Source organism: Elgaria multicarinata, chromosome 9, assembly GCF_023053635.1.
Source record: "Elgaria multicarinata webbii isolate HBS135686 ecotype San Diego chromosome 9, rElgMul1.1.pri, whole genome shotgun sequence".
NCBI classification, from domain to species: domain Eukaryota; kingdom Metazoa; phylum Chordata; class Lepidosauria; order Squamata; family Anguidae; genus Elgaria; species Elgaria multicarinata.
In genome coordinates this window covers 1,558,613-1,585,015 of record NC_086179.1, presented here as the reverse complement: position 1 = coordinate 1,585,015, position 26,403 = coordinate 1,558,613, and the positions used below count along the sequence as shown (strand labels likewise).

The 26,403-nt window shown below is 51.5% G+C and overlaps 1 protein-coding gene across 1 annotated transcript in view; it reads left to right on the top strand.

Moving 5' to 3' along the window:
- The window catches only part of SHANK3 (SH3 and multiple ankyrin repeat domains 3), a 391,738-nt gene that overhangs the window by 217,050 nt on the left and 148,285 nt on the right, over nt 1-26,403 (top strand). Inside the window, exon 14 of the mRNA XM_063134473.1 lies at nt 25,569-25,682. Within this exon, the coding sequence (XP_062990543.1) occupies nt 25,569-25,682 (114 nt within the window). The remainder of the gene's footprint in view (nt 1-25,568; nt 25,683-26,403) is intronic.

The window sequence follows — 26,403 nt, the reverse complement described above, 5'->3', positions numbered from 1 at the left end:
CTGTAAGCAAGCAGGAAGACAATCCCAGACTATTCAGGGGTGGACTGAAATCCCTGATTGATCTGGGGGGATGCAGCAGAACACCTCTTGCCAGGTCAGCCATCCGCTCTCCAAACACTGCAACCCGAATAAACCATAAGCCAACGCTCCGTTCCCCTCCTGTCCTTCCAGGAGTTGTATAATGGCGGTTCTGGTAGTGGCACCTTGACCGCATGGGGGAAGGAAGAGAAGTCTGCCGGACTGCGGCGTCTGCTTTTCCTCAGACTTCTTCCCCATCCCTTGTTCACTGGCTGAGCCTGCCTAGTCTCTGAAATCAGTGGTAGGCTGTCATTTGCACCTGGAATGAGAGAAGGGACACGACAGCTGAAAGGAGGAGAGCCTTGCGCTGAACAGGAGCGGAGGGGGGGGCAGATAATTACATGCAAGCATGCAGAGACCTGGAAATGAGACCCCCTGATGGCAACAGGTAAGTGGGGTTGTGTTCTGAGTGGGCAAAGAAGCATTTTTCTTCTCTATGCATAATTTGTTTTGTTTAGTAGTGGCCATGGGAGTCAGGACCCGGTGTATTTTGCACTAAAGTGCAAATTCTGCGATCAGGAAACCTTGGTCCGTTGTGCATAATTTACCAAAAGATGTAGAAATGCTTTGGAAATCTTGTAGAAGCATCGAAGGCGTTGCTGAGGCGCTCGCTATAAACACGGGACTCGAAGCCTGTTCGTTGGGTTTGTTTTTCTTTCATTTCTTTTAGAAATGAAAGCCGAGAAATAGAGGATATTGAACTTGGCTGGCAAATTGTGTGGCTCGTACAGTAATTGACCGGGATCTTGCCTGTTATTCTAGCAGCCAGTGACCAGTAGGGCCAGCGGTCTGGCTGCGCCAGGGGCCTTGTTTCTTGGGGATGTATTCTGGCCCCCTGGGAATTTATTTATTTATTTATTTATTACACTTCTATACCGCTCCCATAGCCAGGGCTCTCGGGGTGGTTTCTCCACTGAGCACAGAGTCATGGCCGTCCACATCAAAGCACCTTTCCCCCTGTTCTGCCAACCCTGGTTTGCACTGACTCTTCGAAGTCTTTCACATACCTAAGATTCTATAGGTGGAGGTGCCGGGGGTTGACTGGGGCACTTTTATACACGCAGAGTAAAGCTCTTACAAGCCTGAGAATGCAGACGAATTTTAGAGAAGGAAGATTTAATAATATACCCAGAGATCAAAGAATTTGCTGTTGTGGAGAACAAGAGGTGGAGGACTCTGTTCACTATATATTACACTGAAGATTATACAACAGCCCTAGGAATAAATATTTAGCTAGGTATTTGGCCCCTATGGTGCATTTAACAGACCAAGTGAAATTAGGCTACCTACTAGCAGCCTTCCTCAACCTGGGGCGCTCCAGATGTGTTGGACTGCACCTCCCAGAATGCCCCAGCCATCAGCTGGCTTAGGCATTCTGGGAGTTGTAGTCCAACACATCTGGAGCGCCCCAGGTTGAGGAAGGCTGTACTAACGGCAGAGAAATCAACCCTACTGAATTTGGCCTATTTTGCGGTAAGAGCTGCAAAAATTAGGAAGGAACACGTTCAGGTGGATGGTTGTAAACAATAGATATACCATAGATATACAGAGTACAGTGAGAAATTAGGATATGTTTACTGTAGAAGATGTGTGCTGATGGGAGTAATTGCTGTACAGAGTTCGGCTAATTTTAATTTTTTATGTAATAATGTGTGATAATATGTGTTCGGCTAAAACCCATTCAGGGTAGCCATGAATAAAAAAATTGTATTTGTACATGCAGAGTAGGTCCAGTAGAATAAGGGGAAGGCAAAGAAAGGAAGCAGGTGGGTGAGGAAAAGAGGGGGATCCCCAAAAGGCAATGCTTAAAGGCCGGGAGGAGAAAGTTTAGACGGAATATGTTGGGAAGGGGGGGGGTCATTGCGGAGCAAAACAGGCAGGGAAGCCAGGAGAAGCCAAAGTGTGTTCCTGACGGCCGCACCTGATTGTTCCTCTGCCCGCTCCAAACAGCCCTGTGTGGCTTGCCTGCAGGTGAGGACAGCCTTGGGCCAGGCACAGTGTGGCCTCGGTCCGCTGTGCCTGGGGAGCGTGCTGCAGGGCCGAACGCTCTGTGTGCTTTTTCCACACCTTCTGGTGGGTGTGCAAATGCCCCGCTGAGGCCTCCTGGGATTCTGCGCACCATGGGCGCTTATTCCTGGAAATGCCGGGGCCAACGCTGCTTATTTCTCCTTTCCCCCCCCCGCCCAACCTGCTCCACATGCTGCTCACCTCCAGCTCCACTCCCCGCTGCTCCTCGGCCTTCATCCGTTTCCTCCTTGAAGTTTCATCCCTCTTTGATCTTAAGTTGCCTCCGAGCTGCAGCGTTTTCCCCTTGCCCTTTCTTTTTCATCTGATGCGTTTAATTTCCTTAGCTTGGATCTTTAACCTGCCCCAGACGCTGCGTAATTAGCAGCAATTAGAAATATGTAAGCAAGTTGCGTAATTGGGGTTCCCCCCCCCTTCCAAGTCACAAGGAGCACCCCTTGCTCACCGCTGGCTCAGAGCCCCTTTCAGGGAGAGAGAAGGGCCTGGCGTTGCGTCTGGACGGTCCCCAAACTCAGGCTTCCTAAGCAGAAGGATTGGGCCCTCTGCTCCCCTCCGCCTGTGCTTGGTGCATGCAGGGCACCACCAGCGTTTGACTAATGGTGACATTCACAAAGGGGAGGATGCTGAAGGCGCTGAGTGACCTCCCTGCACCATGGGGCTGCCAGGAGCAGTGTGGAGGCAGGTCGTCAGTGGCAAGGCCTGGGAGTGGGCCGGAGCTAAGCACGAGCAAGGCGGCCTTTGGGACGAGGCCTGTGCGGCCGGGGAGAGCTCCTAGGACTGGGGTCTCCAACGTGGTGCCCAAGGACACCTCTCTCGGCACCCACCGTGCCCCCAGCCCCACCCGGTTTCTATTTTGTTTCTTTAAAAGTTAGCTGGGAGGCTGCAGAGCAAAGGGCAGCTCTCCAGCACGGCCGTTATTTGGGTTGAAAAGAGTGGGTTTTGGCTTAGAGACACCACACTGACAACAAAGGTCCGCATAGTTAAAGCAATGGTATTCCCCGTAGTAACCTATGGCTGCGAGAGCTGGACCATAAGGAAAGCTGAGCGAAGGAAGAGAGATGCTTTTGAACTGTGGTGTTGGAGGAAAATTCTGAGAGTGCCGTGGACCGCAAGAAGATCCAACCAGTCCATACTCCAGGAAATAAAGCCAGACTGCTCACTTGAGGGAATGGTATTAAAGGCAAACCTGAAGTACGGTACTTTGGCCACATAATGAGAAGACAGGATACCCTGGAGAAGAGGCTGATGCTAGGGAAAGTGGAAGGCAAAAGGAAGAGGGGCCAACCAAGGGCAAGATGGATGGATGATATTCTGGAGGTGACAGACTTGATCTTGGGGAGCTGAGGTGGCGACGGCCGACAGAAAGCTCTGGCGTGGGCTGGTCCATGAAGTCACGAAGAGTCAGAAGCGACTGAACGAATAAACAACAAAACTGGCGGCCATCCCTACAGCTTGTAGTAGTGAGTTCCATATTTTAACTCTGCGCTGTGTGAAGAAGTCCTTCCTTTTAGTTGTCCTGGATCTCCCACCCATCAGCTTCATGGGATGATTCTGAGTTCTAGTATTGTGGGAGAGGGAGGAAAATGTCTCCCTATCTCCACTCTATCTCTAAGCAATTTAGGGGCCCAGGAGTTGTAGCGTCATGGTCTCAGACCCGGGTACTTCCAGGACTGTCTGCTCCCTTCTCAACCTGTCCAGACGTTTGAGTCTTCATCAGAGGGCCTGTTCTCAGTGGGATGTCAGAGGAGTGAGTGCAGGAGAGAGCAGGGCCTTCTCAGCGGTGGTGCTGCCGAGGCTCTGGGATTCGCTCCATGTGGTGGAGTTTCTCCGTTGCCTTTCAGACAAAACTTGAACTTGTTTTTATTCCAAGAGGCTTTTGAGGTTGATTCTGCTGCTCTTTTCAGACTGCTGCTTTTTATGAATTGTATTTGAGGAGAGCAGGAACCCTCCTGAGACCAGGTCCATCCAGCCCACTCGATGGTCTACTCAGAGTTGCAGCAGTGGCTTTCCAGGCAGAGAGATGATGTCCCTCTCCCATCGCTTGCTGCCAGGAATGAAGAGCACATGTGCTGCTCCTGGGCGCTGCCCCCCCCCTCTCCAAATGCATTTCAGAGTTTTCATTTTGGGATGGTTGTTCTCTTTCTCCTGTGTGCTGCATGGCTCTCTTGTAAACTCTCCAGCTGCTCAGTGAGCTGAAGTGTGGGATACGAATCCTAAAGGATACCCAAACCGGCCTCAAAGCCCCTCCCCTGGAAGCCTCCCCCCTCCTGATCCCAGATATGCAGCAACGTGGCAGTGGCTTGTCTGCCTCACAATCTGTGCAAGCTCAGAGACACTCACCTTTGACTTTACGTGTCCCAACAGACATCACTGGATGGGGAGGGGGGGAGCTCCAAGCAGGCCCAGACCTGGGTGAGTCCTGGCTGAGAGTGAGCCCTGCATTTTGGGGAGCTGCCTTGGAGCTGAAATGGTCGAGGGAGCAAGCCTGGCAGGGCTGTGAAGTCTTCTGGAGTTCAGATGTACCGGCAGCCCATGGCTTGAACAACTTGTGGGCTGTCAGGGATGATGATGATGATGATAATGATGATGATGATTTACATTTCTATACCACCCCATAGCGCTCTGGGCGGTTTACAAAAGATTTGAACATTAAACATTAAAAATCGATATACAAAATTTAAAAACAGATCTGGGGTCAATTAAAACTCAACCTATGCTGTTGAATGCCTGGGATGAGCAGGAGAGGGTGGGTGCGCTGGCTGTTGCAGTCCAGTAGACCTGGAGGGCACCAGGACGGGGAGGCGGCGGCGTGGCCCAAGCACCGGCTGTTGTGCTGCTGTGATGTTGCAGCCACAGCCCCTGCCTACCCACCACCCCCAGCCCTGGGTGTCCTTTAGTGAGGCTCCCGTGGCCCCCTCCCGTGGCCTGCCTGGGCTGCGGGGGCGTGCTACTAATCACCCCCAAAGCCTTCCTTTTCATCCGCTCGCCTCCCTCGTTCATTTTCACGCTGGTGTTTCTGTCTCGGGGAAATTGGATTGCAGGTTGACGAAGCAGAGCCGTTGGGAGGCGCAGCGCTCAAGCGCCAGCAGGCGGCTGGGCCGGGCCAGGGGAGCCGCGTCGGAGCACAGCCCTGAATAAGAATAAGAGCCCGGAGCGTGCGGGTGCGGGTGTCCCCCCGCCTCCCCCCACCCCACTCCTCTGGTGGAGGAACTGCAGGGCTGATGCCGCTCCTTCCCATCACATGTGCCAGAGGAGGCTATAAGGAGCGCAGGCCTACTGCTGGATTGGGACCCACGCCCTTTACGCAGCGAGCGCTCTGGCCACTGCTCTGTCTCTGGAAGAGCTTTTTTCCCCTCCCGCCCCCACAGAAGCAGACACCATTTTGTAGGCCAAAAGCCAGGGGCACGTATGTGTGGGCACCCGCGTAAGAGAGAGGAGCGCGCATGCCCCAGGCGATGTGAGTCGGGGCCGGCTCTGAACTGTGGCCTGGCAGGTGGGAGGCTGGGATTCCAAGCAGGGATAAGCCCCAGCACCTCTCGCTTCCTCAGCACCCCCCCCCAGGGGGAATCGGACACAGTTGCCCTCTCGTGGCGCCTTCAGGCGTGGCTTGGCCATCGGTGGCTGTGGGAGAAGGCACGTGCGTGAGGAGGCCACCTGTTCCTCCATGGTGCCTGACGCCCGCTGGATGAGTCAGGAACGCCTGCCCTGGGGGAGGGCGGCTTCCCCTCCTGCCCCTCCCCTTCTTCCATGGGGTGGGGGCGGGCGAGGGCTCTGCTTGCAGCCTGTCTTGATCCACCTCTCTAGCAAGGGCTACTCCTTGGAGCTGTAATTGGAAAGCCCGGCTTGCCTGCCCTGGCCGAGTCTTCCTGGAGGGCTTTGAGGAACAACGTGTGTGAGTGTGTGTGTGGGGAGGGGGGGCACACGCGGCCTCTGATGAGCTGTTTCTGCCACTTGAGCAGCATTAACAAGAGCAGAACCTGCTGCCGGAGACCTCCCAGAAAGAGGGATTCCACCGCATGAGGACAGCAGGTTTCCTGGTTTTTGGGGGGTCCCTTCCCTTGGCAGCCCTCCCCTGTGGCCCTGTCCACCTCTGTGCTTGGAAATTCTGTCCTCTCCCCGTGTCCTCAGACCCCTAACATGGGTCCTCCTCCCAGGGAAGGGGAGGCCTTCACAGTTACAGGCGGGGCAGGGGCAACGAGACCCCAGCTTCTGTGCCAAAGGAAGCCAAGGGCTGTCATAGGAATAAATGGGTAAAACTCAGCAAATGGATCCTTGTGGCCGTTCCCATTCCCGTGAGCCTGGTGCCTTTTTTTTTTTTTGACAAGGGAGGATTGAGTGAAAGGAGGGGCAACTCTGAAAACTGGGAGAAAATGGTCTGGGGGCAGGGCAAGGACTAGTGCATAGTGTGTGTGTGGTTGGTGGGAGATTTAATAGGGAAATCTAATGAGGATAAAGGCCAGGTTCTACACCTAGGAAAAAGAATCCAAATGCACAGTTACAAGATGGGGGACACTTGGCTCAGCAATACTACAAACGAGAAAGATTTTAGAATTGTTGTAGATCAAAAGCTGAATAGGAGCCAACAGTGCGATATGGCTGCAAGAGAGGCCAATGCTATTTTGGGCTGCATTAATGGAAGTCTAGCTTCCAAATCACGTGAGGTCCTGGTTCCTCTCTATTCGGCCCTGGTTAGGCCTCATCTAGAGTATTGCGTCCAGTTCTGGGCTCCACAATTCAAGAAGGACGCAGACAAGCTGGAGGGTGTTCAGAGGAGGGCAACCAGGATGATCAGGGGTCTGGAAACAAAGCCCTATGAAGAGAGACCGAAAGAACTGGGCATGTTGAGCCTGGAGAAGAGAAGATGGAGGGGAGACATGAGAGCACTCTTCAAATACTTGAAAGGTTGTCACACAGAGGAGGGCCAGGATCTCTTCTCGATCCTCCCAGAGGGCAGGACACGGAACAACGGGCTCAAGTTAAAGGAAGCCAGATTCCAGCTGGACATCAGGAAAAACTTCCTGACTGTTAGAGCAGTGCGACAATGGAATCAGTTACCTAGGGAGGTTGTGGGCTCTCCCACCCTAGAGGCCTTCAAGAGGCAGCTGGACAACCATCTGTCAGGGATGCTTTAGGGTGGATTCCTGCATTGAGCAGGGGGTTGGACTCGATGGCCTTGTGGGCCCCTTCCAACTCTGCTTTTCTATGATTCCATGAGATTCAGGGCAGGTAAAAGGAAGGGCTTCTTCACACAGTTCAGAGTTCAACTATGGAATCTGCTACCACAAGACGTAGTGATGGCCACCAATTTGGATTGCTTGAAAAGGGGGATGGACGAATTCCTGGAGGAAGAGGAGAAGGCTGTCTATGGCTACTGGTCCTGATGGCTAGGTGCTGCCTCCAGTCTCAGAGGCCGTGTGCCTGTGTATACCATTTCCTGGGGAACATCAGCAGGAGGGTGCTGTTGCATTCATGCCCGTCTCGCTGGGGCATCTGGCCGGTCACTGCCGGATGAATGGACCCTGCTCTGATCTGTCGCAGCGCTTCCTATGTTCTTAATAGAGGGAGGCGTAAAGGGGGGAGGCTGCGGGCCACTTGCCTCGGTTGCCCCTCTCCTACTCCTGCGATTCCACCAGGCGTTTGGAACACTTTTGAGCTTTTGCCCACAGCCACAAAGTCTTGGAATGTCTTCAAAAAAGAAAAAAGAAGAAAAGAAAAGGGTGTGTGCGGGAGGAGCAAGAGTACAACTGAGACCCGCAACAAAGACTTGCAGCATGGAGAGCTTCAGTTCAAGGTCTCAGATAGACAGACAGACTCCCAGAATTCTCCAGTGTGTTACACACACACACACACACACACACACTATTACCATCCACCCCACACAGTTAGTAACCTTCCATAGCCAATTAACATGCTTATTGGGCTGTTTTGGTGTTTGTTTATTTGGTGTTGTTCTTATCTCAGCAAACTTCAAGGTCTCTCCAAGCCTTCTCGATCATCTCAGAGTGCAGGACACGGAATAACGGGCTCAAGTTACAGGAAGCCAGATTCCTGCTGGACATCAGGAAAAACTCCCTGATGGTTAGAGCAGTACGACAATGGAATCAGTCGCCTGGTGAGGTGGTGGGCCCTCCCACCCTAGAGGCCTTCAAGACAACCATCTTTCAGGGATGCTTTAGGGTGGATTCCTGCATTGAGCAGGGGGTTGGACTCGATGGCCTTGTGGGCACCTTCCAACTCTGCTATTCTATGATTCTATGCTCATACTTCTCTCTTTTGCGTGGATGGTACCACCATGGCTAGATAAATGAGTTTGCTGTTAGCATGTAGGCTGCATTTAAAAGTGCACCTTGGAACGTTTTCCTCCCTTTTCCCTGCTGCGCGTATTCCTGATGACGGGCCTGCAGCCCCCTCTGCCAGAGCTAACAAGCTGCTGTGCTGAAAATCCTGGCGGATGAGAGAGCGGAGCCATAGAACTGTCAGCTCGCGCACTTTCCAAAGCTGTCCGTTCAATTCACAGCCCTGAGAGGCTCAGAGCTTTGCCTGCTGCAGAGTTTGTGCACATAACAGAGGTGCCTTTTCTTCTCTGGAGCCGTCATTTAGGACAATCCGTTGCTTTCCTGCAAAACCCTCTGGAATTGTCTCTTGATGAAGGTTTTGCACATTGCCAATTCAGATTTCTCGGTGCTTCAGCAACATTTTAGGAGCAGCCATGGCCGTTTGAGGCATGGCTGCTGCGTAGGGATTGTGGTGGGCATCAAAAGTCTTTGGTTGCCACCATTTTCAGGACCCTGGACAGCACACTGCCTAGGATTTTTCCAACCCGAGTCAATTTACGTAAATATATTCAGTTAATTAATCAGTTAAGTGCCAGCGAGTTGTGTGGCTAAAAATACCTTTTGAACAGATTGATTGCCCTTAATTTGCATAAACGCTTTCACCATGGGGGCGCCCGAGAGAAGCTCTCAGCCAACTGCTGGCCCGCTGGCCTCCCTTGCAGATGAAGTCCGGAGATCCACGCCGGCGGTGGCGGGCGAGGTCTGCCTGCCACTCTGCGTGGCCTCGAGAGGGGTGCTTTAGCAGGCACCCTCCTGGACCAGGGTCTGGTGCCCGGCTCCATGACTTTGTACCACCACCTGCGCTCACTGCCCACTAGAGACTCAGAAGCGAAATGGACACAGAGCGATTTAAAATGGTAATGAGACGAGTCGTTCGCACAGCCGCTGCTGCATCTCTTGCGGAGGAGAGGACGTGACACAGCCCGCGAAGGAGCAGGAGGAGCCCTGAGAGGCTGCAGCATCCGGCCAGCCCTACAGAAAGCCTGCAGAGGTGGCAGGAGGGGGGCTCTGGTTGCTCCTCTGCACCTGTACCGTAAGCACAAAGAGAGAGAGAGAGAGAGAGAGAGAGAGAGAGAGAAGGGTCCAACACTCCCTTTAGGAAAGGCGTTGGAGCCCCTGCGGAAGAGTTCAGCAGGGCTACAAGTTCAGTAGCAACCTCAGTCATTGGCTCTTTCTACACCATCCGCTTTTCGAGGGATCATCCCTGGATCATTTGGATGCACAGGGGATCCTGGGAGCAGGGAGGGATGATCCCTCCATCTCCCCAGGATAACTGAGACCTCAGTTATCCCAGTTTTACCTGCGGTCCCTGGACGACGTGGGCTCCTGTCCCGGCTTCTTCCCTCTTCCCCACGAGTAGCGAGAGTCATCAGAGGGAAGGAGCCAGGACGGGGGGAGTCCAGGGCCCTCGGGAGTGGGGTGGGGAGCAGCGTCAGGCCTTTTTCCTTTTTACCTTAATTGTGCTCCAGCGCTTCCTCTTTTTTAAAAAATATGGCAGCCACAGCGAGCACGACACCCATGATGTCATGTTACCCATGTGAACTACACCCATAGGTGTAGAAAGAGCCATTGAATGCCTGCATTAGGACCACTATACATACAAGCAGAGATCCGTGTTCCTAGACACCGATGTTTCACTTCTTAATGGCCGTGCATTCAGGGCTGGTTGAGTTCCACACATACAGAATTTGTTACTGGCGCAGACGGCAGAATCCTGAAGGTCTCAACTCAGCTTTCTTCTGGCTGACCTTACAAGAAGAGGCTGGGAATCGATGGTCCTCCAGAAGTTGATGGATTCCAACTCTCATCAGCCCCTGCCAGGAGTCAGGGTGGGATCAGGACCTGCAGGGCTACCAATTCCCCCCCCCCCCCGACTCCCACCATGATCCATCCCTTCTGTGTCCTGCCTTTGAAGTATAAAGCCATAGTAGCTGGGCTTACTCTGGGTCCTGTGCCTGCCACCACCTATAGCAATGCAGCCTGGCATCTTGAGGTGGCATCTTGGGCTTCCCATGCAGCACCCCAGAGGCTGGGATGGGGGGTGGAGGCATTGGCTGGGTAGGTCCTGGGCTTCCATGAGCTTCCATATGTGTGTAGATTCACCCCAGTGCTGGCAACGGTCATTGGGACAAATATTTTGTGGCCAGTGCCCTCCTTCTCCTCTGCTTTGAATAGGGACCACAATACTGGGTGATGTGTGTGTGTTAGCGTTAGCCCTTTCCCAATTATAAATTGCCCCTGCTGTTTGCCCCCTGCACCATGTGGGCTGCTATTAAATTAAAACAAAAAAACCCATGGGTGGGAGATTCTGCTCATGGATCTCAATGCAGAGACCTACTTCTGGCTGTGGACAAAATCTGGCATTCTTTTCTTAAAAAATTGCCAGACATGAGCCTGCATGTAAAATGTAATGGACAACCCAGCAAGGTGTCCCACAGCAAGGGGGAAGCTGAACTGCGGGGTCACAGTGTCCAGGGATGCAGCGGCTGCTTCGGCAGAGAGCAGCTTAAACCAGCTTTGTAGACTCTGACTGGCTCTGCAGGACACGGGGATGTGCGAAATTGCCCAATGCAACTGGCAGAGCTGCGTGAAGCCTCTGGAGTAGAAAGGCCTGGGATGCACGCAAGGAGCCTGGCCTTTCTGCCCTTGCCTGGCCAGTGGATCAGGACCTTCACTTATTGAAGATGACACAAAATTGGGTGGGATAGCTAACACCCTGGAAGACAGAAACAAACTTCACAGTGATCTTGATAGGCTGGAGTGCTGGGCTGAAAACAGCAGAATGAAATTTAATAGGGATGAAGGCCAAGTTCTACATTTAGGAAATAGAAACCAAAGGCACAGTTACAAGATGGGGGATACTTGGCTCAGCAATACTACAAGCAAGAAGGAGCTTGGAATTGTTGTAGATCACAACCTGAATAGGAGCCAACAGTGCGATATGGCTGCAAGAAAGGCCAGTGCTATTTTGGGCTGCATTAATAGAATTATAGCTTCCAAATCACGTGAGGTCCTGGTTCCTCTCTATTCGGCCCTGGTTAGGCCTCATCGTGAGTATTGCGTCCAGTTCTGGACTCCACAATTCAAGAAGGATGCAGACAAGCTGGAGGGTGTTCAGAGGAGGGCAACCAGGATGATCAGGGTTCTGGAAACAAAGCCCTATGAAGAGAGACTGAAAGAACTGGGCATGTTTAGCCTGGAGAAGAGAAGACTGAGAGGAGACATGAGAGCACTCTTCAAATACTTCAAAGGTTGTCACACAGAGGAGGGCCAGGATCTCTTCTCGATCCTCCCAGAGTGCAGGACACGGAATAATGGGCTCAAGTGACAGGAAGCCAGATTCCGGCTGGACATCAGGAAAAACTTCCTGACTGTTAGAGCAGTACAACAATGGAATCCGTTACCTAGGGAGGTGGTGGGCTCTCCCACACTAGAGGCCTTCAAGAGGCAGCTGGACAACCATGTGTCAGGGATGCTTTAGGGTGGATTCCTGCATTGATCAGGGGGTTGGACTTAATGGCCTTGTAGGCCCCTTCCAACTCTACTATTCTATGATTCTATGATTGTGCTTCAGCTACCAGCACCTGCCCGCTAATTGCAAGGAGCCCAGAGTCAGAGGAGGACCAACCCTGGGCCCATCCATCCAGCTGGATTCTTGTTGTCCTGATGCAGCCAGAATACTGACCAGGGGTGGTTAGAGGGAGCACACAACTTCCCTGTTACAGCAGCTCCACTGGCTTCCAGTCTGTTTCCGGGCACAATTCAAAGTGCTGGTTATCACCTATACAGCTCTGGTCCAAGTTATCTGAAAGACCGTATTCTCCCCTATGAGCCTGCCTGTGCTCTGAGACCTTCTGGGGGGGGCCTTTCTCTCAGTCCCACCAACATCCCAGGCACACCTGATGGGTATGTGGGAGGGGGCCTTCTCGGTGGCTGCTCCAAGGCCCCGGAACTCCCTTCCCAGGGAGGCCAGGCTGGCTGTGCTACACTTTCAGGGACAGGCAAAACCTTTTTTTGTTCCAGCAGGCTTTTGGAACCACTCTGACCTTGTGTTAATTTATTGTATTTTCATTTTTTACATCTGTCACTTTTTAATTTTTTTAAAATGTTTTTAATTTTACTGCAGGTTTAATTCTGTTTTAACTTTTGTAAATTTATATGTTCTAATTGTACATGTTTTAATCTTGTAAACTACCTTGAGTCCTAGTACTGGGGGAAAGGTGGAATATAAATATTATCATAATCATCATCGTTAAAAATCCTCACAGGATCGGTTCAGCTTCCCTTTAGCAGGCACTCCACTTCCTGCCCCACTCTCCCCTTTGGCCACCCCGTCGGTCAGTGGCCAGTCCCAGATCTGCCCTCCGCTCCCAGCTTGTTCGTTTTTAATTTAGATCCCAGCCCCGTAGGCTGAGGAGCATGCTTGCCAGCCCCCCACCTTGCTGCGGGTGGTAAATGGATATTACCTAAATACAGACAGCAGCTGGAGTCTGGCTGTGTGGGAAAACCTGGGCGCCTTTCAGCAGCTGAGAGAACAATTACATCGGCCCTGTGGATTTTGGCAGGGGGGATGATGAAGCAGGCGACCCCCACCTGCCTTGGTCATCATCCCTGGGGTTGTTGGGAGTCGTAGTCCAATACAGATTGGATTGGGGAACGGTATGTTAAAAGATAAGGCCTATTTGTGCACCTCCACAGTGGTTTGAGAATCGCTGCCCTGTAGTGTGTTGCCATGGCACTGTGATATGTGTGTGTGTGTGTGCGTGAGAACCCCATGGCAGGAGCCAGCGGTCTGTGTGGCCAACACACATGGCAGGGGCCTTCTTGGTGGTGGCACTCCTTCCGGTAGAGATTTGGTTGTCCTGCGCACTGTTGCCATTCAGGCATCAGTCAAAAACTCATTTATTTGTACAAGCTTTGGGGATGTATGTTTTGTGGCGTTATAGCGATGGTTTTATTGCATCTATTGTGTATTTGTAATGTTAGAGGTAGGATCTGAATGGTGTTCCTAGGGTTTCTCAGCTGCCCTGGCCTCCTTGTGAGGAAGGGCATGAAAGGAATATAAGTAAATCAATCAATAAAGTGTCCTTTCCTGTCTTATCATCACCCCTCCCGCCCACCACAGTGATGATTGGGTGGGAAAGAGTCCTGCAATTAGCAACACTCCTGCGGCACCCAGCCTTTTCGGAGGCACTGCAGCTGCTGGGATGGCATCGTAGGGAAGCGGGTTCCACGCCGTGGCAAGGATGCCGTGGAGGCGACCGTAGTGGAACGGCTCACTGGGCACAACCCAGGTCCTGTCCTGCACCTTCTCAGACCATCTCCACTACCATCTGTCAGGGATGCTTTAGGGTGGATTCCTGCATTGAGCAGGGGGTTGGACTCGATGGCCTTGGAGGTCCCTTCCAACTCTGCTATTCTATGATTCTACCAGTGTAGAGGCAGGAGCCTTTCCTGCTTCATTGCTCCCTGCAGGTTGTTCCTTGGGCCCAGAGCACCCGGGGTTGGAGCAGAGCTGCTCCTTCTGTGTTCTAGCACGGCGCTTCAGCCACATCCGCTACTGGAGCAGAGAGATAAAAGGCCGGTCTCTCTCGGCAAACTTCCCATTCTTCCTCAGGATGATTTAGCCTCCTCCTCCTCCTCCTCCTCCTCCTCCTCCTCCTCCTCCTCCTCCTCCTCTTTCAGGCCCCTTCTTTCCGTGAGCAGGGGGTCACCATCAGCATTTGCATTATTGATTTGCCTGGGCAATATTTTTGTACATCTTTGAGCTCCCCAACTCTGCTGACATGCGGAGAACTAGGGTTGCCCAGCACCGCCGTGATGTGGGGGGTTCTTGCAAGAGACAGAGAAACATTTCCAAAGTCTGTGCAGATTTTCTGCCCTGGTGCATAGATCGTGGCTCAGTATACAATGAGGTCATGGAACTGGAAAAGTGACCTTAAAAAAAGAGTCCACCAAGACACGTGCACAATTCCTGGGCGATTACATTCTGTGTGCGTGTGCATGTGCACACAGAGATTCGTATGGCTGCCTTGAGCTCTTTGGGCACATAGGTGCCAATGCTGACACGCCCTCGTCATCTCTCCTCCCCTCTCCCACTCTGGGCTGGGGACTGCCTCAGCCCATCCTCATTGAGGCTCATCGCAGTTGGAGGGGAGGGCGTTGGACTGCTCCCGGGGTCTGGCACTGTGTGCTGGGATTCCTTGCAGGCCTTTCTGAAGCGCTCCCCCAGAGTGGCAGAGAGCTGTGCACCCACTCTGGTGTGGGATGAGGGAGGGTCTCTCTCATCATCTGCTACAGGACGTAAGTGAGAGAGCCCTAATAGAACAGTCAGATGCAGCAACGTGAGACGTCTGAGCGAGAAGCCGCCCATGCTCTCGGGCGGTATGTTGCAGGGGAAGGAGAGCCCGGCTGGGTGCAGCAACCCTGCGCTCTGTACAGGCCATGCTGGTGACTTAGTCCCGCCTTGGCTTGTCCCTCTTTATCCACCCAGCCAGTAGGCTGCAGAGAGTCTTTGGCTGTGTAGCCCACTTTCTATGTAGCAGGAATAATCTGATGAGCCTGTGGAAAAAGGCTTTCAGCTTTAGCTGATGCCCCGTGCTTGTAGTTTCCTCCAGCCCAGAGTATCCAGAGCCCCGGTGGGACTTCTTTTCTTTCAAAGTGTCAAATCATTTTGCCCGTCCAGATGAAATCTGAGGCTCGTCAGATCTTCTGGGAGCTGCAGGCAAAGAGGCCCTGGAGGTTTCCCACCACCTCAGCTGTTGCCTTTGAGGCTTCCCTGCTAGCTACAGGTTGTGGTAGGAGCTGCCGTGCCATGGCACTGGTGGGCAGAGAGGGAGCCCCGCTGGGCTCGTTGCCCGTTCCGAGGCCTCTGCCAGGCTCCTGTAGCCCAACCGGCCTGTCCCTGAGATCTGAGCGTCTCTCTTTCATTGGCAGACTGGGATGTCCGCTGTACGCTAAAAGGATAAGGACTCAGAGCTGCAATTTGCTGATGAAAAAGCCTGGAGCATTTCGAGGGCCTGCAGAGGCTTCCCCCATTGAGCCTCGGGAGCCAAGCGGGAGCCGGGCCAGGAGGAACGCCTCCTCTGAGCAGGCTGCAGATCCAGGGAGGGGTGAGAGCGGCAGCCGTTCCAAAGGCTTGTTCTCTTTGGGGCTGGAAGCTGGAGCGATGCAGGGCAGAGAGCGCCGGGCGCTTGGGAGGGGCGGCAAAGGCGAGGGTCCCCTGACTCCTTGTTGCTATGTATTGGAGGCTCCTGGGGGTGGGGCTGCTGAGTCCACTTTTTTGCCCACAGCCCTCACTTCCCTGCACTTGCTGGTGGTGGCAGGACCATCCGTTACAGTTAGTATTAACTGACACGGAATAATGGGCTCAAGTTACAGGAAGCCAGATTCCAGCTGGACATCAGGAAAAACTTCCTGACTGTTAGAGCAGTGCGACGGTGGAATCAGTGACCTAGGGAGGTTGTGGGCTCTCCCACACTAGAGGCCTTCAAGAGGCAGCTGGACAAGCATCTGTCAGGGATGCTCTAAGGTGGATTCCTGCATTGAGCAGGGGGTTGGACTCAGTGGCCTTGTAGGCCCCTTCCAACTCTGCTATTCTATGATTCTATGCTAATGACGCATGTGCTAGATGGTGTGCGGAGGGTGGGGCGAACGACATTCTGGCCCCATTCAGAAGACACCTTAAACCATGGCTTTAACCATAGTGAATAAAGCAAAAGCCCTTACACACTGTGGTTAAAGCCATGGTTTAAGGTGTCTTCTGAACTCAAGGCTTATGTTGCTTGGCTGAAACGGCTCTTAGCGTTGGAGCGGGGCAGCCCTGTGCTCAAGGCAGGAAACTCAGCGTTGAACATCCCAAACAGAAGTCTGTCCAGCCTCTCCCTTTCTGAAGATCTGAGCAGTTGGTTCCTTTATCCACCTGCTCTTGCCATTAAGACTAATGTTCATCCAAAATCTAGCCTCTGATCACTGAAGCCCATTAGGTAGGGTGACCATATGAAAAGGAGGACAGGGCTCCTGTATCTTTAACAGTTGCATAGAAAAGGGAATTTCAGCAGGTGTCATTTGTATATATGGAGAACCTGGTGAAACTCCCTCTTCATCACAACAGTTAAAGCTGCAGGAGCTATACTAGAGTGACTGGATTTCAAAGAGGTGCACCTGCAGCTTTAATTGTTGTGATGAAGAGGGGATTTCACCAGGTTCCCCATATATACAAATGACACCTGTTGAAATTCCCTTTTCTATGCAACTGTTAAAGATACAGGAGTCCTGTCCTCCTTTTCATGGGGTCACCCTACATTAGGCCTACTCCTGGCCTCTGCTGGGGTGGCAGAAAACTAAACTTTGCCCTCGTCTGTGGGACAGCCCATGAGAGAGGAACTCTTGTTCGCTCAAAACCCCGTGTAAAACTGCAGAAAGATAGAAGAGAGCAGCGTCTTGCCTGCGTCTCCCTGGCCATCCCATCCCATCCTGGCCCTGACGTGCTTGGAGATGCGGATCTGGTCCTGCATTTAAAATCAGCTTGTTCGTTCCAAGGGACTAATGAATTGTTAAAGCTGAAAAGCGCTCATTAACTTTGGGGAGAATAAATTAATTCCCCTCTAGCCTGGCTTGCTTTGATTGGCACCTCTTGTATACATAAATGTCTAATTAAAATACATAATGAGTGTGAAATGATCAAGCTCCAGAGCAGCTGGAGATTCGGGTGTGAGGGGCTCGCTGAGCAAATTCCCTCGCACCCGGCGCTGAGACCCCGACCTTGGTGCAAATGTATTGCCTTGGGCCTCTTCCTGGGAGCAGGTCGGGCTCCTGCCGAAAGCAAGGAAGAGCCCAGCCCAGCGCAGGGGGCGTGGCGAGGAGCAGGGAAGCCTCAGGTTCAAACCACGCCTTGAGCATCACGTTCTGGTGAATTCATTTGTTCACTTAAAATGGTTGTGCCCCACTTCCTTCACTAATAGAGTTCAAAGTGGCGTACAAATGTAAGCTGTAATTAAAAACATATCTGAACTCGTCAAGGACTTGAAAGGTTGTCCCACAGAGGAGGGCCAGGATCTCTTCTCGATCCTCCCAGAGTGCAGGACACGGAATAACGGGCTGAAGTTACAGGAAGCCAGATTCCGGCTGGACATCAGGAAAAACTTCCTGACTGTTAGAGCAGTATGGCAATGGAACCAATGACCTTGTGAGGTGGTGGGCTCTCCCACCCGAGAGGCCTTCAAGGGGCAGCTGGACAGCCATCTCTCAGGGATGCTTTGAGGTGGATTCCTGCACTGAGCAGGGGGTTGGACTCGATGGCCTTGTAGGCCCCTTCCAACCCTACGGTTCTAGGATTTTATTCTATGAACATCTCAATGAAGTAATAGGTCAGCAGTTAAAAAAAGCCCCAGCCAGCACTGCCTTTTACCAGGCTGTCTGAGGATTATGGGATTGTAGTCCCAATACACCCGGAGGGCACTCAGTTGGTGAAGGCTGACCAGGCCCTGTGTGCCTAGCAGTGACTTTCCAGGGCCCCTGGCGTGGCTCCCATAATACTAGAACCCAAAGGGGTCATCACCCCATGAAGCTGATTGGTGGGAGATTCAGGACAGATAAAAGGAAGGACTATACGCAGGTGCATAGTTCACTTACGGAAGTCACTACCACAAGATGTAGTGATGGCCACCAATTTGGATGGCTTTAAAAGGAGAAGGCTCTCCATGGCTACTGGCCCTGATGGTTGTGTGCTATCTCCAGTATTCGAGGCAGTCAGCCTGTGTGCTCCAGTTGCTGGGGAACATGGGTGGGAGGGTGCTGTTGCACCACGTCCTGCTTGTGGGTTTCCTGTGGGCAGCTGTTCGGCCCCTGTGGGAGCAGAGCGCTGGACGAGATGGACCCTCGGTCTGGTCCAGCCTCAGGGCTCTTCTGATGTTCTTATCTCAACACCAGTTGCTGGGTGGGGGGTGGGGGGAGGAACATGGTCACCAGGCCCTCATTGTGGTCTTCCAAGTGTCATCCAGCTGGACTAGAGAGACCCACCTTCTTAAGGGAAAGCAAAAAGTGAAATAAAACCCAGAACTGGGAGATTCCACTCCTGACCCTAAGAGGATGCGATTGGGGGCATCAGAAAGAAGCTCCAGCACCCCCATGGCCACGAAAGGTCCTGCGTGAAGGGTCGGGCGTGAACTGCTGCGCCTCCAGCTCCCTTGCTTCATGACTCATCACGGGAACGCTAGCGTCTTGGGGGGCGGGGGGCGTGTCCTTGGGCGGGGTGCTCCCCCTCCCTTGGTTGCCAGGTGAGCTGGAGGATCTTGTTGCTGTGGTGGTGGGGGGGCAGTGCTGCCTCGTCCATCTCCCCCCTCCCCCATTTCCTGTTGCTTGAACTTGCTGTCCCTGCTGAATTTAGCCAGCCCCACACATGCCTGCCAGAGGCCCAGCGTGTAGCCTGTTTATTAGATTAATTGGGCGTTTGCAAATCTGCTGCTGTGATTACATTTTAAATGGCTAACAAGCAAAGCTGCTGCACAGAACAACTTGTAGGGTGGGGGGTGGGGGTGGGGGAAGAGCGAGACGTGACTGTAGACCAGCTGCCACGACCACGGCAATTCGGCAGCTGGGCACACCGGTAGGAAAGTGAGTACACTGTGCTCTGTGCACCTGGGTGCACGTGCACACAGTTTGCGGACTCTGTCTCCTGAGTGAAAGAACTGGGCCTGTTTAGCCTGGAGAAGAGAAGATGGAGGGGAGACATGAGAGCATTCTTCAAATACTTCAAAGGTTGTCACACAGAGGAGGGCCAGGATCTCTTCTCCATCCTCCCAGAGGGCAGGACACGGAATGACGGGCTCAAGTGACAGGAAGCCAGATTCCAGCTGGACATCAGGAAAAACTTCCTGACTGTTAGAGCAGTACGACAATGGAACCAGTTACCTAGGGAGGTTGTGGGCTCTCCCACACTAGAGGCCTTCAAGAGGCAGCTGGACAGCCACCTGTCAGGGATGCTTTAGGGTGGATTCCTGCATTGAGCAGAGGGTTGGACTTGATGGCCTTGTAGGCCCCTTCCAACTCTGCTATTCTATGATTCTATAAGTATCTGTGATGCTCCATGCAGCTGCTCTAGATCCCAGGATGACCTGCTCTTCCAAGGCCTGCTCTTCCAAGGCCTGCAGTCACACCCCCGTCATGGCTCTGCAAAAGGGGGCACATGTGGGTCCTGGCATCCTGAAGATGTTGGTGTTCGTAAGAACAAAAGGAGAGCCGTGCTGGATCAGACCAAGGGCCTTTCCGGTCCATCATAGAATCATAGAATAGTAGAGTTGGAAGGGGCCTATAAGGCCATCGAGTCCACAGTGGCCCACCGGCTGCCCCGATGGGAACCACTAGCAGGCTGTGAGTGCAACAGAACCCTCCTGCTGATTTCTCCCAGCAACTGGTTTCTAGAGACATACAACCTGTGATTGTTACTGGGGGTAATCTATCGCTATCATGACTGGTAGCCATTGATAGCACTAACCTCTGTGAATTGGTCTGATCTATCCCCCTTTGGGACATGCGGTGACCAGAACTTCACCCAGTAGCCCAAGTGTGGTTGCATCACAGCTTTGTAGCAAGGCATCCCACCTCTGGCAGTTTTCCCTTCCTTTCCTAATGATTCCCCAACATAGAATTTCCCCTTTTCACAGCAGCCACACACTTTGGGCTCATCTACACCAAGCAGGATATTCCACTATGAAAGCGTTATGAAAGCAGCACGTAAAAGGCAGGAGCCACACGTCTGCTTTGTAGCGGTGTTGAAGTGCCCTGCAGGATCTGCATTACTGCTTCAGTTCAATTCAATTCTTTATTTCCAGTCAACAGACCAATACAAAACAAGAAGATGCACAGTTCCATAAAGCAGTGCAAAGTGAGAACAGGGAAGTAAGGGGAGTGGTACAAAACCATTAAAGATACTGGATTGTTATCCTGTGGCTTTTGGGAAGGGAACAGGATCGGGTTATTAAAAGCCTTGCATAATGAAAAAGGGAGGGATGTATAGGTGATGAAGTTCATAGAATCATAGAATCCTAGAACCGTAGAGTTGGAAGGGGTCTCTAAGGCCATCCAGTCCAACCCCCTGCTCAGTGCAGGAATCCACCATGTAGCATCCCTGACAGATGCTTGTCCAGCTGCCTCTTGAATGCCTCTACTGTGGGAGAGCCCACAACCTCCCTAGGTAACTGGTTCCATTGTCATACTGCTCTAACAGTCGGGAAGTTTTTCCTGATGTCCAGCAGGAATCTGGCTTCCTTTAACTTGAGCCCGTTATTCCGTGTTTAAATCTGTGGATTTAAACAGTCAAACATCTATAAGAGATCTGGTGTGGATGGCCAAATTCAGGAATTTAGCCACCTGCTCAGTGATAGATTTGCTGGAGTCCTGGAGCAGACTAATCAGAAGTGACTCGGGGGAGCGTCCCGGGAAACGTTGCGTGATAGAGCATATTCGGTCTTTCCTTGCCCGTTGGTAAAAATTGCAATGGAAGAGAACGTGTAGAATGGACTCCACCCTCGATGTTGTTACAAGGGCAGCATCTATTTTTGGATGGGATTTTCTTGTATCTGCCCTCCAGCAGCTTAGAGGGGAGGACGTTGAATCTTGCTAGGGTGAATGCCTTCCTGTATTTGGGAATGGTTAACCATCCCAGGTATGGCATTCCTTCTTTGCAAAAAGGGACTGGGAGACCCAATGATTGGGGACACCCAAATGATTTGCTTCATAGTGGTGCTGAAGTGCACTTGACAACTGTTGGGACCCAAGGACACATCTACACCAAGCAGGATATAGCACAGAATTAACTCCCCCAATTCTCGGCAAGGCCATTGGCTGCACTAGCTGCTGCTTAGAGCATCCGATTCTAACCAACCTTCTCACTTGCATTCTAGTCATTTCCTAAAAGAAGGCGCCCTCGCTGCCTTTGATGCAGCCATTAATACATATTGATTTATGGCTGCATCGAGCTTTAACTGTTGGATTTACTCTTCCTTCCTCCTCTTCCCTCTCCTTCTCCATCTCTGGACGGTCAATATGATAATTGTGTGCATTTATTTAAGCTAGTATGTAGCCGTAATACTTTCAGGGTCTTGTTAAGTATATCTTTTGGTTTAATCATGTGGAATAATACAATAGAGTTGATTGGAAGCAGCCAGAATTATTTGGAAGGAAGGGCTGGTGCTGGGCCAGGGCCCTGTTCTTTTTCTTTTCTTTCCTATGAGCCAGAGAGCAAATTGTGCATCTCCAAATCTAGCAATTCTGTACAGGCAAAGGAGCACTGATGCGCAAAGGCATGTGCAAAGAAGATGAGCAGGCAGAGCCCCTGCCTCTACACGAAATTAAGGATGAAGCCAGATTGAACAATAATACTAATTTACATCGTGCTTTGTGTGCACAATTGCACAACTGCACAATTCAGCACTGTGCTACAAACCCCAGAAAATCTCTCCTGGCGGCTCAGTGTAGATAATAAACAGCGAGTGTAAAGTGATGCAAACTAGGGGGGAAATTCCAACTTCACGTATAAACTGATGGGATTTGGGGCTAGCAGTGACTGACCGAGAAAGAGGTGGTTGTTGTAGTGCGCAGCTCAATGGAAATGTTGACCCAGTGTGCAGCTGCTGAGAAAAAGGCAAATTCCATTTTAGGCACAATTAGGAAAGGAACTGAAAGGAAAACTGCCAGTATCATGCTGTTCTTATATAAATCTATGGTGCGGCCACACTTGGAATACTGTGTACAGTACATAAAGGAGGATATTGTGGAGTTGGGAAAATTGCAAAAAGTGGGGGGATTAAAACAGTCAGGAGACTGGAGCTTTTCCCCTATGAGGGAAGGTTACAACAGCTGGAATTGTTTAGCTCGGAAAGGACGAGGCTAAGGAGAGACATGCTAGAGGTGTGCGGAACAATGCCTGGTGTGGAGAATGGGGAGAGGGGGACATTTTTCTCCCTCTCCCGTAATACTAAAACCCAGGCTCCTCCCATGAAGCTGATTGGTAGGAGATTCAGGACAGATAAAATGAAGTCCTTCTTCACACAGTGCATAGTGAAACTATGGAATTCACTTCCACAAGACATGGTGATGGCCATCCATTGGGATGGCTTTAAAAAGTGGTTGGATAAATTCCTGGAAGAGAAGGCTATTAGTCCTGATAGCTATGTGCTACCTCGAGTAAGCCTATGTACACTAGTTGCTGGGGAACATGGGCAGTAGGCTGTTGTGCCATGTTCTGCTTGTGTGTTCCTGGTTGGCCACTGTGTGAACAGAGTGCTGGACTAGATGGACCCTTGGTCTGATCCAGCAGGGCCCTTTTTATGTTGTTAATGTATTCTACTTGGGGCTGCCATTGAAGGTGACTTGGGCCTAATCTACACCAAGCAGGATCTAGCACTATGGAAGTGGTATATAGAAGGCAGGAGCCACACGAAGGCTTTATAGCAGTATTGAAGTGCACTGACGGCCCATTGACACAGACCATATACCCCCTTCATATTGTTTTCATAGGCCATAGCTAGACCTAAGGTTTCTCCTGGGATCATCCAGGGTTCGCCCCTGCCTGAGCACTGGATCCCCTGTGTGTCACCTAGGCCATAGCTAGACCTAAGGTTCATCCCTGGATGGTCCAGGGGTCAGACCTGTTCATCTAGGTGACACATAGGGGATCCAGTGCTCAGGCAGGGGCGAACCCTGGATGATCCCAGGAGAAACCTTAGGTCTAGCTGTGGCCATAGCGCTGTATACCGCTTGGTGTGGCTCCTGCCTTTTACATACCGCTATCATACTATTTTTATAGTGCAAAATCATGCTTGGTGTAGATTAGGTCTTGGGAGTTTCATTTGGTGCAGAATATAGCGGCCAGAATGTTGACTGATAAGTTCAAGTTTATGCAGAGTACCTCAGTTTTGGGTAGAATTTCATTGGCAGCCGGTTTGCTTCCAGGCTCAATTCAAGGATGCCGCCGCTTACCTCTAAAGCCCTAAAGAGCCTGGGTCCAAAATATCTCTTGCCACATCAGCCTGCTCATGCCTTGAGATCTTCTACTTTGGTCCTTCCCCAGGTGCCTTCTTTATCAGAGCTACATTATTTGACAAGGAAAGAGAGATTTTTCTTGGCAGTGGGGCCCTGGCTATGGATGCTGGACTCAATGGCCTTGTAGGCCCCTTCCAACTCTGCTATTCTATGATTCTATGCGCTCCACAGACTTGAGACTGGCCAGAAATTGTCCAACATGTTGGAATCCTTCTCATGTTAATGGGAAATATGAATTCTAGACACTCCCACCACCATTTTTCATGAAACAGGTCAGCGTGGAGCATAGGTACCTGTCTGGCGTGCTTCCAGTGGAAGGAGCCCGAGAGGGAGTTGGTAGCCATTGGAATGAGGGTGGGAATTCATTTCTGGAATCAACAGACTCCCCTCCCCCTGGTGCTGTCTAACGTGGCTTAGCTGATGCTTCTGTCTGCCGTGTCATTAGAACGATTGTGTTCCTTTCTGTTTCTTTCTTGGTGCCGCCTTTCCCCCGCCACACCCACCCCTATCCCTGTTCCTCATCCCCCAATCTCTACTTATACCAGGTCAGGCTGCAAGCAGGTAAGATGGTTGTGGCTTTGGGTAGCACACCTGCTCTTCCAGCCCTCAAGATCATTTACACAGAGGAGTCATACCTTCACTCCCTTTGAACCACCTTTCCGTACTCACAGGGCGGTTTTCTTATCATTTCTTCTAGATAAGGAGAGGGTTCCAATAAGGAGAACATTTAAGAATATTTCCTCCTTATAATGCACCTCAGAAACTGGGCACTGTACAATGCCTGAGCTGGGAGGGAAAGGCCTGGCCTTCCATTCTGTACAAAGCATCACCTGTAGAGAAAGGGAAGGGAGACGCTGGGGCCAGGCCTACACCAAGCAGGACATGGCACAACAATAATAATAATGATAATAATAATAATAATGATAATGATAATAATTGATTTCTTACCGGCCTCTCCGTTTGGATTGAGGCAGGGAACAACAATAAGTATAAATACATAAAATAGATTAAAAACATAATATACATTGTTAAAACATCCTAAAATCATTTTAAAAACATCCTAAAATTCCCCTGGGTAGGCCTGCCGGAAGAGATCAGTCTTAATAGCTTTCTTAAATGCTGATAGACTGTTAAGTTGATGAGTCTCCTCCAGCAGGCCATTCCACAGTCTGGGAGCAGCAGAAGAGAAGGTCCTCTGGGTAATAGTTGTCAGGCTAGTTTTGGCTGACTGAAGTAGATTCTTCCCAGAGGACCTGAGTGTGCGGGGCGGATTGTACGGGAGAAGGCGCTCCCGCAGGTAGCCTGGACTCAAACCATGTAGGGCTTTAAAGGTAATGACCAACACTTTATACTTTGCCCAGAAACTAATTGGCAGCCAGTGAAGAGATTTTAAAACAGGTGTAATGTGGCCACCCCTAGATGTACCAGTGACCAACTTGGCTGCCATATTTTGAACTAGTTGAAGTTTCTGGACTAGGCACAAAGGTATGAAAGTAGTATGAAAGCGGTCTGTGGTCTGTGTCAGTGGGCCCCAACAGTTGCCGGTGCACTTCAATACCGCTACAAAGCAGTCGTGTGGCTCCTGCCTCTTATATCCCCCTTGCATAGTCCAATATCCTGCTTGGTGTAGATGAGGCCAGAGTCTCATGGGGTCAGTGGCTCAAGAGAAGAGAATCATTCCCAGTTGTAAGAGCGCAGAGTTGTGGGTATCCGGAGGCAGTGAGATCTAGAGAAAAGATGGGTGCAAGACTGAAGATGTGCTGGTGATTCTGAGCCGATCGCCATGGAGTACAAGGCCGTGATCTCAGGTGGAGGGTGCTAGAGATGCTTGCTGGTGTGGCTGCACCTTCCAGATCTTGCCTGTGTAATGGTCTCTTTGTGGCATACAGCACCCTTCCCCAACTTGGGGTCTTCCAGATGTTTTGGACTGCAACTCCCATCATTCCCAGGCAAAGAATGATGGAAATTGCAGTCCAGCACATCTGGAGGCTCCCAGGTTGAACGAGTCTGATTTATACACATCCTTAATTCCTGTAGAGCTCACCTCTCTCTCTCTCTCTCTCTCTCTCTCTCTCTCTCTCTCTCTAGTGCTCAGTATTGGAGAAGGAGGTTTTTGGGAAGGAAACGTGAAAGGACGGACCGGCTGGTTCCCGGCAGAATGCGTTGAGGAGGTGCAGATGCGGCAGTATGACTCGCGGCAAGGTGAGTGTCTTTGGACCTGGCCACCGCGGAGGCTGGGGTTGGGTTGCGTGGCTCAAAATGCCAGGTAGGGTCCGCATACTTGCAAGGAGGAACAAAGGGCTATCGTGTTCCCTGGGGGCCGGTGGGAGAGAGATCTGGTTGACCGCCCTGGTGCAAAGAGGGGTCCCTTGAATGTAGGAATCACTTCGGAGGATGCTCCGTTTGGCTGAACGTCTGGGAGGAGCTGGACTTGGCTACCTGGGAAGCGGCACACGTGGGCAGCGTGGCCCTTCTTTGCCTCCAGCAACTGGGGCTGGTGGTTAGAGGGTGTCTGGCCCAGGAGGCTGTGTGTCTGGAGCTCACAGGGCTAACAGCCCCCCCCCCCCACGCAATTTCTCCTAATAATAATATTTATTTCTTACCTGCCTCTCCCTCTGGATCAAGGTGGGGAACAACACTGAATACAAAAATATAAAATACATAAAACTGATTAAAATCATAAAAACAATACATTGTTAAAATCTCAAAATCTTTTAAGACATTTTAAAATTCGACTGGGCAGGCCTGCCGGAAGAGACCCATTTTTATAGTATCCCTTCCTCAGAACCGTGTGTGTACCGGCTGTCTCCACCTTTGGGGAAGCTCACAGGGCAGCTGCCACCTCCTCTCCTTCACGATGCCCAGGCGCGCTTTGCCCCCCTTGCAGCTCCACTCTTTCCCTTCTTGCTGCACCTGTTGAATG